We start from the raw sequence: 12,500 nt of genomic DNA on the forward strand, positions 1-12,500 counted from the left end.
CCCTTCTCTCTTTCTTTCCTCCCTCCCTCCCTCCCTTCCTCTTTCCCTCCCCCTTTCCTTCCTTCCTCCCTCCCCCCATTCTCTCTTTCTTTCCTCCCTCCTTTCCTTCCTTCCCTCCCCCCTTCTCTTAGTCGGTCGGAGAGAGGAACAACGAAGAGAGCAGCGGTGGAGACGAGCAGGTCAGAGCTCACAGCTTTACTTCTAATCTCATTTCATCTCTCATGTTTCAGCTTCTCATCTTATTAACCTCTTCTATCTGCTGCTCACCTCACATTCAGCTCTTTATACGCTAAACATATAAAAAATGTGATAGAGAAATGTCGATTTAACTGCTAAAAATAATTTCAAAATAAGAGTTCGGAATGCATCATTATCTCCTGTTGTGTTTGAGTCAAGGGAGGAAAGGAGAGAGGGAGGGAGGAAGGAAGGAAGGAAGAAGGGAAAGGAAGGGAGGAAAGGAGAGAGGGAGGGAGGAAGGAAGGAAGGAAGAAGGGAAAGGAAGGGAGGGAGGAAATAGAGAAGGAGGGAGGGAGGAAAGAGAAGGAGAGAGGGAGGAAGGAAAGAGAGAAGGAGGGAGGGAGGAATGAAGGAAGGAAGAAAAGGAAGGGAGGAAGGAAAGGAAAAGAAGGGAAAGGAAGGGAGGGAGGAAAGAGAGAAGGAGGGAGGGAGGAAAGAGAAGGAGAGAGGGAGGAAGGAAAGAGAGAAGGAGGGAGGGAGGAAAGAGAAGGAGAGAGGGAGGAAGGAAAGAGAGAAGGAGGGAGGGAGGAATGAAGGAAGGAAGGGAAAGGAAGGGAGGAAAGAAGTAAGGGAGGAAAGAGAGAAGAACAAAGAGAGGAAGGGAGGGGGAGGAAGGAGGGAAGGAAGGGAGGGAGTAAAGGAAAGAAGGAGGGAGGAAGGAAGGATGGAGGAAAGAAGTAAATAAGGAAGGTAGGAGGGAGGAAGGGCAGAAGGAAGGAAGAAAGGGGGATGGAGGAAGGAAAGAAGGAGAGAGGAAGGACAGATGGAAGGAAGGAAGGAAGGTAGGTAGGAGGGAGGGAGGAAAGAAGAAAGGACGATGGAGGAAGGGAAGAAGGAAGGGAGGAAAGAGAGAAGAAGGAAAGAAAGAGAAGGAGAGAGGAAGGAAGGAAGGAAAGAAGGGAGTAAAGGAAAGAAGGAAGGAAGGGAGTAAAGGAAAGAAGGCAGGGAGGAAGGAAGGAAGGAAGGAGAGAGAGAGGAAGGAACAACAGAAGGGAGAAAGGGGGATGGAGGAAGGAAGGAAGGGAGGAAAGGAAATTAATTAATTGAATAATACTGATGATGCTCTGCAGTTTAATGCTTTTAATTTGTAGTTTTATTTCTTTATTTAGTTTATTTGTTTAACTCCAGCTGCAGTTTCCACTTCCTGTCAACACTCAGGCTGCTTTTAACACTCACACACACACACACACACACACACACACACACACACACACACCCACACACCCATATCAATATTACACACAAAACCAATAATGTGTTTGTGGGTTTATAATGAAAGGAAAAGAAAAAATATATATAACACATAATATAATAAATATGTTATAAAATGTTTAAAGCTGTTTTATTACTTTAACTTAAAGTAAAACATTTAAATATGTGGTAAATAGAAAAGAGAGGAACAGATTTAAGGTTTCTTTTATTTTGAAGGAGCTGGAAGTTGCTCTGGTGATGATGTGAGGTCAAAGGTCAACACAGCACAGAGTTTAATGAGAAGGGAGAGTGGAAGGAAGGAAGGAAGGACAGACGGAAGGAAGGATGGGAGGAAGGAGACAAGGAAGGAGGGACGGAGAAAGGAAAAGAGTAAGGAAGGAAGGAAAGAGGAAGGGAGGAGGGAGGGAGGGAGAAAGGAAAAGAGGAAGGGAGGAAGGAAGGAAGGAGGGAAGGAAGGAAAGAGGAAGGAGGGACAGAGAAAGGAAAAGAGTAAGGGAGGAAGGAAGGAAGGAGAGAAGGAGGAAGGGAGGAAGAAGGAAAGGAGGGAGGGAGGGACGGAGAAAGGAAAAGAGTAAGGAAGGAAAGAAGGACAGAGAAAAGAAGGAAGGAGGGAGGAAGGAGGGAAGGAAGGAAGGAAGGAGGAAGGAAGAAAGGAAGGAAAAGAGGGAAGGAAGTTCCTCTTAATAAAAGTAGTTAATTTATAATCTTTGTTGAGTTGAGCTGAAACAGTTAAACTCTAAAGGAATGTGGAGAAGCAGGAGGAGCTTTATCTTTCTCCTCCTTCTCTCCTCCTTCTCTCCTCCTTCTCTGCTTCTCCTTCACTCCTTCTCTGCTTCTCCTTCACTCCTTCCTTCTCTCTTCTCTCCATCCAGACCTTCATCGCCTTCTCTTCCTCTTCATCGGCTCATCGTCTTCTTCTTCTTCTTCTTCTTCTTCTTCTTCTCCTTCTTCTTCTTCTTCTTCTTCTTCTTCTTCTTCTCTGCCTTCCGCCGTGATGCCGGGGAGTCTTCCCAGGTTTCCCAGCATGCCGCGGGGCATGAGCATGTCTCCCAGTTTACCCCGAGGCATCACCATGCCCACTTTACCCAGTTTACCCAGTATGCCCAGCATGCCCAGTATGCCCAGTTTCCCCAGTCTACCCAGAGGGATGTCGTTGCCGAGGCCCGTCGTCGCCATGCCGACCGTATCCGAGGCTCCTCGCCGGCTGCTGCAGGACTGCTGCTCTGTGTTCGACCATCAGACGCCTGCAGGTAGAAACACGCTGACCTAACCCTAACCCTCCTTCCTTCCTTCCTTCCTTCCTTCATTCCTTCCTGCCTTCCTTCCTTCATTCGTTCCTTTCACCCTCCCTTCCTCCTTTCCTTCCTTCCTCCCTTCCTCTTTTCCTTCCTCATTTCCTCTTTTCCTTCCTTCCTCCCTCCTTCCTCCTTCCCTCCTTTCCTTCCTTCCGTCTGTCCTTCCTCCTTCCCTCCTTTCCTTCCTTCCGTCTGTCCTTCCTCCTTCCCTCCTTTCCTTCCTTCCTTTCTACCTTCCTTCCTTCTTCCTCCCTTCCTCCCTTCCTCTTTTCCTTCCTTCCTCCCTTCCTCCTTCCCTCCCTTCCTTCCTTCTTTCCTCCCTTCCTCTTTTCCTTCCTTCCTCCCTTTTGGGACTTTTTAAAACTTTATAAGAGTCAGAAGAAGAATATTTGTCTAATTAAATTTTAAATATTGAATATTATACGACTAACTAAACTAAACTTTAATATTTAAACCTAAAAAATCATCTTTAAACAAACTCTAATCCAGAGGTGTCGAACTCATTTTCCTTCGAGGGCCACATACAGACCAATTTGATCTCATGTGGGCCGGATCATTAAAAAGATGGAAGGAAGGAAGGAAGGAAGGAAGGAAGGAAGGAAGGAAGGAAGGAAGGAAGGAAGGAAATCAGAAGGGAAGGAAGGAAAGACAGGAAAAAGGAAGGGAGGGAGGAAGGAAGAGAAGGAACAAGGAGGAAGAACAGAAGGAAGAAAGGGAAGAAGGAAGGTAGGGAGGAAGGACAGATGGAAGGAAGGAAGGAAGGAAGGAAGGAAAAAAGGAAGGTAAGGAGGAAGGACAGATGGAAGGAAGGAAGGAAGGAAGGAAGGAAGGAAAAAAGGAAGGTAGGGAGGACAGATAGAAGGAAGAAAGAAAGGAAAAAAGGAAGGTAGGGAGGAAGGACAGATGGAAGGAAAGAAGGAAGGTAAGGAGGAAGGACAGATGGAAGGAAGGAAGGAAGGAAGGAAGGAAGGAAGGAAAAAAGGAAGGTAGGGAGGAAGGACAGATGGAAGGAAAGAAGGAAGGTAAGGAGGAAGGACAGATGGAAGGAAGGAAGGAAAAAAGGAAGGTAGGGAGGAAGGACAGATGGAAGGAAGGAAGAAAGGAAAAAACGAAGGGAGGAAGGAAGGAAGGAAGGAAAGAAGGAAATCACAAGAGAAGGAAGGAAAGACAGGCAAAAAGAAGGGAGGAAGGAAGAGAAGGAGAGAAGAAGGAAGAACTTCCTTCCTCTCTTCCTCCTTCCCTTCCTGCCTTCCTTCCTTCCTTCCTTCCTTCCTCCTTTCCTCTTTACTTACTATTGCAGGAATCAGTAATAAATGGAAGGAATTCATTATACGTTATCTTTCAAAACATGAACTAATAAAATGAATCTGAGTGGAAAGATATGAATATAATATGAATATATGTTATTATTTATAGTTTTATAGTTTTAAATGTTTAAATGTTTAAATGTCTTTGGGGCTTCACAGTGAAACAGTTCAGCAGCTTCCTTCCCTCCTACCTTCCTTCCTCCCTCCTTCCTTCCTTCTTTCCTCCCTCCTTTCCTCCCTTCCTTCCTTTCTTCCTTCCCTCCTTTCCTTCATTCATTCCTTCCACCCTCCCTCCTTTCCTTCCTTCCTCCTTTCCTCCCTTCCTCCTTTCCCTCCTTTCCTTCCTTCCTCCCTCCTTCCCTCCTTTACTTCCTTCCGTCTGTCCTCCCTTCTTTTCTTCCTTCCTTCCTTCCGTCTGTACTTCCTTCCATCCTTTCCTTCCTTCCTTCCTTCCTTTCCTTCCTCCTTTCTTCCTTCCTTCCTTCCTTTCCTTCCTCCTTTCTTCCTTCCTTCCTTCCTTCCTTCCTTCCTTCCTTCCTTTCCTTCCTTCCCTCCTTTCCTTCCTTCCTTCCTCTTTACTTACAATACTATTAAAGGTAATAAATGGAGGGAATTCATTATAAATTATCTTTCAAATCATGAACTGATTAAATGAATCTGACTAGTTAGGGTTCCTCAGAAGAGAAGAGAGTGAATATATGTTATTATTTATAGTTTTAAATGTTTAAATGTTTAAATGTTTAAATGTCTTTGGGGCTTCACAGTGAAACAGTAGTTCAGCAGCTCTCTGTGATATTTTTCTGTGTTTCTGTTGGAATGATGAATAAATCCAGAGCAGATTATAGAGAGCTGAGCCTCTGCACATGGCCTGGGATCACACACACACACACACACACACACACACACACACACACACACACACACACACACACACACACACACACACACACACACACACACACACACACACAGAGAGAGACAGAGACCTGTTAAAAGCCTGTGAGAACAACATTAATACTCCTCTCTTTCTCTCTCTGTGTGTTAAATCTGTTTTTATTCAGTTTCAAAATAAAACAAAAATTAACCCAAAAAAAAATTAATTTAAGATACGAGGTTTCTATTTTTATCTGACGGTGAATGAAAGGGGGCGTGTGTGTGTGTGTGTGTGTGTGTGTGTGTGTGTGAAGGATTAACTACCAGTGTGTGTGTGTGTGTGTGTGTGTGTGTGATGTGACTCTGTGGATGAGAGCCGGAGGAATCGTCTTCATGTACGGTGAGAAGAGATATTTAACATTTATTCACATTTTAAAAAGATTATATTTAGTTATATTAATGCACCAAAAGTCAGATTTATGAAATTATTATAAGAAGAGTATGAAAAATGTATATTAATAATAAATATGTCGATAGTAAAGTGGAAGTTTAAGAGTAGACACAGGTACAGGTGTAGCAGTATAAATAAATACCTTGGAATATTTTATTTTGAAAGGTTTAAATATTAATGCATGACACAGGATTTAATATTTAATGTTTGTTTTGGGGGGGTTTTACACAGTTTAAGATGTTTTATATTTTATATTAGGGTTTTTAAGAAATACCAAGAGAGTAAAAGTGTAATTTATTATATTTTAAAATCCAAATAATGAGATTTAAAGTCAGCTGATCTCATTCAACATTTTGGCTTTTAATTGTTTAATTGAATTTATGATGTTGTGACTCCTAATTAATAAATCTGAATCAACTTATTAATTAAAGTAATATGAGCTTCATTTAACCTGCTATGACAGTTAAATCCTGCTTTACTATTATTATAAGTCTTATAATATAATATAAAAAGAGACTTTAGTGTTTATACATCAGTAAAGGTTATTAACTTCCTGTTGGTCTCCTGAGTCAAATTAACCGTCTGTTTTAATTGTTCCTTCCTTTCCTTCCTTCTTTCCTTTCTTCTTTCCTTCCTTCCTTCTTTCCTCTGTCTTTCCTTCCTTCCTTCCTTACTCTTTTCCTTTCTCCATCCCTCCCTACCTCCTTTCCTTCCTTCTTTCCTTCCCTCCTTTCTTCTTTCCTCCTTCCTTCCTTCCTTCTTTCCTCTGTCTTTCCTTCCTTCCTTCCTTCCTTACTCTTTTCCTTTCTCCGTCCCTCCCTACCTCTTTTCCTTCCTTCCTTCCTTCCTTCCGTCTGTCCTTCCTTCCTTCCACCCTCCCTCCTTCTTTCCTTCCGTCTGAGTAAGGAAGGAAAGAAGGAAAGAAGGATCTTTCCTTCCTTACTCTTTTCCTTTCTCCGTCCCACCCTCCCTCCTTTCCTTCCTTCTTCCTTCCTTCTTTCCTCTGTCCTTCCTTCCTTCTTCCCTTCCTCTTTTCCTTCCTTCTCCCACCCTCCCTTCTTCCTTCGTTCCTACCTTCCTTCCCTCCTTTCCTTCCTTCCTTGACTCGAGGACAACAGGAGGGTTAAAGAGGTTTTAAAAAGTAAAATTAAATTGATTGTTAAAAGAAGATGATGTGCCTTAACGTCTCTGGGGTTTAGTGATGATGATGATGATGATGATGATGATGATGATGATGATGATGATGATGATGATCTTGATCTTCTTCAACTCATTGTGAAATCAGAGTTGGTTCTCTCTAGTTTGAGCTTTAGTTGACTGTCAGATGATGTGAAAGGATTTAAACGTGTGTAGTGAGTTAGTGCCGCTGCCTTGCTCAGCAGCACTCTGACGGGTCACATGACTTCCTGTTTGGGATTGAACCAACGTCCCTCCAGCACTCTGCCGGGTCACATGACTTCCTGTTTGGGATTGAACCAACGTCCCTCCAGCACTCTGCCGGGTCACATGACTTCCTGTTTGGGATTAAACCAACGTCCCTCCAGCACTCTGCCGGGTCACATGACTTCCTGTTTGGGATTGAACCAACGTCCCTCCAGCACTCTGCCGGGTCACATGACTTCCTGTTTGGGATTGAACCAACGTCCCTCCAGCACACTGCCGGGTCACATGACTTCCTGTTTGGGATTGAACCAACGTCCCTCCAGCACACTGCCGGGTCACATGACTTCCTGTTTGGGATTGAACCAACGTCCCTCCAGCACTCTGCCGGGTCACATGACTTCCTGTTTGGGATTAAACCAACGTCCCTCCAGCACTCTGCCGGGTCACATGACTTCCTGTTTGGGATTAAACCAACGTCCCTCCAGCACTCTGCCGGGTCACATGACTTCCTGTTTGGGATTGAACCAACGTCCCTCCAGCACTCTGCCGGGTCACATGACTTCCTGTTTGGGATTAAACCAACGTCCCTCCAGCACTCTGCCGGGTCACATGACTTCCTGTTTGAAATTGAACCAACGTCCCTCCAGCACTCTGCCGGGTCACATGACTTCCTGTTTGGGATTGAACCAACGTCCCTCCAGCACTCTGCCGGGTCACATGACTTCCTGTTTGGGATTGAACCAACGTCCCTCCAGCACTCTGCCGGGTCACATGACTTCCTGTTTGGGATTGAACCAACGTCCCTCCAGCACTCTGCCGGGTCACATGACTTCCTGTTTGGGATTAAACCAACGTCCCTCCAGCACTCTGCCGGGTCACATGACTTCCTGTTTGGGATTGAACCAACGTCCCTCCAGCACTCTGCCGGGTCACATGACTTCCTGTTTGGGATTGAACCAACGTCCCTCCAGCACTCTGCCGGGTCACATGACTTCCTGTTTGGGATTGAACCAACGTCCCTCCAGCACTCTGCCGGGTCACATGACTTCCTGTTTGGGATTGAACAAACGTCCCTCCAGCACTCTGCCGGGTCACATGACTTCCTGTTTGGGATTGAACCAACGTCCCTCCAGCACTCTGCCGGGTCACATGACTTCCTGTTTGGGATTGAACCAACGTCCCTCCAGCACTCTGCCGGGTCACATGACTTCCTGTTTGGGATTGAACAAACGTCCCTCCAGCACTCTGCCGGGTCACATGACTTCCTGTTTGGGATTGAACCAACGTCCCTCCAGCACTCTGCCGGGTCACATGACTTCCTGTTTGGGATTGAACCAACGTCCCTCCAGCACTCTGCCGGGTCACATGACTTCCTGTTTGGGATTGAACCAACGTCCCTCCAGCACACTGCCGGGTCACATGACTTCCTGTTTGGGATTGAACCAACGTCCCTCCAGCACTCTGCCGGGTCACATGACTTCCTGTTTGGGATTGAACCAACGTCCCTCCAGCACTCTGCCGGGTCACATGACTTCCTGTTTGGGATTGAACCAACGTCCCTCCAGCACTCTGCCGGGTCACATGACTTCCTGTTTGGGATTGAACCAACGTCCCTCCAGCACTCTGCCGGGTCACATGACTTCCTGTTTGGGATTGAACCAACGTCCCTCCAGCACTCTGCCGGGTCACATGACTTCCTGTTTGGGATTGAACCAACGTCCCTCCAGCACACTGCCGGGTCACATGACTTCCTGTTTGGGATTGAACCAACGTCCCTCCAGCACTCTGCCGGGTCACATGACTTCCTGTTTGGGATTGAACCAAGGTCCCTCCAGCACTCTGCCGGGTCACATGACTTCCTGTTTGGGATTGAACCAACGTCCCTCCAGCACTCTGCCGGGTCACATGACTTCCTGTTTGGGATTGAACCAACGTCCCTCCAGCGAGCGTGCAGACTCTTTAAACTCCGCTAACTAAAAAACAACAATATAAACACATTACGTAACGAGCCACCGCAGGATTAAAACGCTTAAGATGTAGTATTACTGTGTGTGTGTGTGTGTGTGTGTGTGTGTGTCTGTGTGTCTGTGTGTCTGTGTGTCTGTGTGTGTGTGTGTGTGTGTGTGTGTGTGTGTGTGTGTGTCTGTGTGTCTGTGTGTGTGTGTGTCTGTGTGTCTGTGTGTGTGTGTGTCTGTGTGTGTGTGTCTGTGTGTGTGTGTCTGTGTGTGACCTGCTGTGCATCTCCTGTAATCTCCCAAAACCTGTTACTCTGGACGCTCAGAGAGAGAAAGAGGAAATGTGGAATTGAGGAAATAAAATGAGAGTGGCGCCTCCATGTGGCCGTAAATGATCATTACACACTACACAATACTACACAAAGTACTACACACTACTACACAATACTACACAAAGTACTACACAATACTACACAAAGTACTACACACTACTACACAAAGTACTACACACTACTACACAATACTACACAAAGTACTACACACTACTACACAATACTACACAAAGTACTACATATCAGAGGTGGAAAGTAGGCTCCATTTACTAAAGTATTCAATAAGTACACTGTTGAGGTACTTATACTTTACTGTAGTACAGTTAGAGGTATTTGTACTTTACTGTAGTACAGTTTGAGGTACTAGTACTTTACTGTAGTACAGTTAGAGGTACTAGTACTTTACTGTAGTACAGTTTGAGGTACTTGTACTTTACTGTAGTACAGTTAGAGGTATTTGTACTTTACTGTAGTACAGTTTGAGGTACTTGTACTTTACTGTAGTACAGTTTGAGGTACTTGTACTTTACTGTAGTACAGTTTGAGGTACTAGTACTATACCGCAGTACAGTTTGAGGTACTTGTACTTTACTGTAGTACAGTTAGAGGTACTAGTACTTTACTGTAGTACAGTTTGAGGTACTAGTACTTTACTGTAGTACAGTTAGAGGTACTAGTACTTTACTGTAGTACAGTTTGAGGTACTTGTACTTTACTGTAGTACAGTTAGAGGTACTAGTACTTTACTGTAGTACAGTTTGAGGTATTTGTACTTTACTGTAGTACAGTTTGAGGTACTAGTACTTTACTGTAGTACAGTTTGAGGTACTAGTACTATACCGCAGTACAGTTTGAGGTATTTGTACTTTACTGTAGTACAGTTTGAGGTACGTGTACTTTACTGTAGTACAGTTTGAGGTACTTATACTTTACTGTAGTACAGTTTGAGGTACTTGTACTTTACTGCAGTACAGTTAGAGGTACTTGTACTTTACTGTAGTACAGTTTGAGGTACTTATACTTTACTGTAGTACAGTTTGAGGTACTTGTACTGATTTGTTGCAGCATAGTGAAGTTAATGTCTTTGTGTTCAGGTCTGTGTGGATGCTGTTGGGCGCTGCGTCCTCGCTACAAACGGCTGGTCGACAACATTTTCCCAGAAGACCCCGAGGTAAATACAGAGTAAGGCCGTGGAAAGTGAATTCAGACTTTTGCTTCTAAACACATAAAATAGGTCATAAATGTATTTCTAAAAAAGGTGTAAAAAGCATTTCAACCATTTAGATTTGAATTGTGGAGCTAGGATTAGCATAAACCCGCCCCTGCTGCTGTAGAGGTAGAAATACATTCAGCACACACTACTACTACTACAGTCTACAGTTAGCCAGTTAGCTGAGTTAGCACTACTACTACTACAGTCTACAGTTAGCCAGTTAGCTGAGTTAGCACTACTACTACTACAGTCTACAGTTAGCCAGTTAGCTGAGTTAGCACTACTACTACTACAGTCTACAGTTAGCCAGTTAGCTGAGTTAGCACTACTACTACTACAGTCTACAGTTAGCCAGTTAGCTGAGTTAGCACTACTACCAGAGACATTATAATAAGAGGAGACATATCACTCCCATTGAAATGCATAGGGAAACTACGTAACGTCAAGATGGCCGGTGTTTGCACATGTCCCGCCTCTTCTGGTGCCGTTGCTCCAATCATTTTGCTGGTCCAACGCGGTCACGTTTTTGCGACACTTGGAAGTCATTTACAACAGCGACATTTTAAAACACATGATCAGCAGTTTATACTACTTTGTGTACATATATTTTGTAATCCTTTATCCAAAATTGTGGCATGATCTGGGAAAGTTGACTGTGAGCAAACTCCTGTCTCTGCTGTGAGCGTAAGATGACGTCTTGCTGTCAGTGCCTGCCGTAAATGAAGACTGTCGTGAAGTATTGCGCATGCGCAGTCCAAGATGCCTGTAAGGAAAAAGGCTTTTAAAACGTTAATTTGATACCAAACCATCAAACCCTTTCAGCGATTATAGTTTGATTTTCATCGTGATTTCAAAACATATGTTTTTTATGTCCCTTAGACCTCGGAAAATGGAGATACAGCTCTCTCCCTATTCATTTAGATAGCCGGTTGGTCTTCCTATGGCCAAATAGCTGCCCGGAGGCGTGGCCAATTTTGCCGCCGAGTGAGATGACTTGCCTTAGAAGGACTTTGCTACTACTACTACAGTCTACAGTTAGCCAGTTAGCTGAGTTAGCACTACTACTACTACAGTCTACAGTTAGCCAGTTAGCTGAGCTAGCTGCAGAGTTAGCCGGCGAGTCAGCAGCCGAGTTAGCAGCCGAGCTAGCAGCCGAGCTAGCTGCTGCGCTAACCGGATGTTTCTGGTAGAGGTGGTGACTTTGATTGACAGGTGACACTTGGTAGGGGGCGGGGCTTCAGCGGACTCGGCGGGAACTCCCACAGCATTTAGGAGCTAATTTTTACACAACTTTGAAGCCTAATTTCATAAATTTAGCGATTTTTTTTAATCATTCAGATTTAGCAGGGTGGTTAACAACACACTTTTCTGTAGTATGTCAAACTCAGAACACATATTTATTCTTACTTTACAGACTTTGAAGGGAGTTTTGGGTCTAAATATAGAGACTGATTGATTGTAACATGTTTGTAATGTGTGTGTAATGTGTGTAATGGGTGTGTAATGGGTGTTATATATGTGTGTGTTATGTGTGTGTAATGTGTGTTATATATGTGTGTGTTATGTGTGTGTAATGTGTGTTATGTGTGTGTAATGTGTGTTATATATGTGTGTGTTATGTGTGTGTAATGTGTGTTATGTGTGTGTAATGTGTGTTATATATGTGTGTGTTATGTGTGTGTAATGTGTGTAATGTGTGTTTTATGTGTGTGTGATCAGGACGGACTGGTGAAAGCCAACATGGAGAAGCTAACCTTCTTCGCTCTGTCTGCTCCGGAGAAACTGGATCGCATCGCTGCGTATCTGTCTGAGCGTCTGACCAGAGAGCTGAACCGCCACCGCTACGGGTTAATACACAACAATACACTAATACACACACTAATACACACAACAACACACAACTACACGCACATTTAAACCCTTTAATGTGTGTGTATGTTCCTTCATGTATGTGTGTATAGCGATGAAGGCATTGGAGTTAACGTGTGTGTGTGTGTGTGTGTGTGTGTGTGTGTGTGTGTGTGTGTGTGTGTGTGTGTGTGTGTGTGTGTGTGTGTGTGTGTGTGTGTGTGTGTGTGTGTGTGTTTCAGGTATGTGTGTATAGCGATGGAGGCGTTGGAGCAGCTGCTGCTCGCGTGTCACTGTCAGAGCATCAACCTGCTGGTGGAGAGTTTCCTCAGTACGCTGCGTCTGCTGCTGGAGACGGACAAGCCGCACCTGCACATCCTGGCTACCAACTCAG

The 12,500-nt window shown here is 44.5% G+C and overlaps 1 protein-coding gene across 2 annotated transcripts in view; it reads left to right on the forward strand.

The window, feature by feature from the left end:
- The first annotated feature begins 2,443 nt into the window (after positions 1-2,443).
- Positions 2,444-12,500, forward strand: part of LOC128354293 (protein EFR3 homolog B-like) — a 42,218-nt gene continuing 32,161 nt past the window's right edge. Inside the window, exons 1-5 of one of the 2 annotated variants that reach the window (XM_053314538.1) lie at positions 2,444-2,546; positions 2,595-2,699; positions 10,140-10,216; positions 11,978-12,105; positions 12,349-12,499. In XM_053314538.1, coding sequence (XP_053170513.1) covers positions 2,444-2,546; positions 2,595-2,699; positions 10,140-10,216; positions 11,978-12,105; positions 12,349-12,499 — 564 coding nt within the window. Of the gene's footprint in view, positions 2,547-2,594; positions 2,700-10,139; positions 10,217-11,977; positions 12,106-12,348; position 12,500 lie in introns of those variants that run through there. The other variant, XM_053314539.1, reaches the window with a different exon arrangement.

Source organism: Scomber japonicus, chromosome 24 (assembly GCF_027409825.1).
Source record: "Scomber japonicus isolate fScoJap1 chromosome 24, fScoJap1.pri, whole genome shotgun sequence".
Classification (NCBI taxonomy): domain Eukaryota; kingdom Metazoa; phylum Chordata; class Actinopteri; order Scombriformes; family Scombridae; genus Scomber; species Scomber japonicus.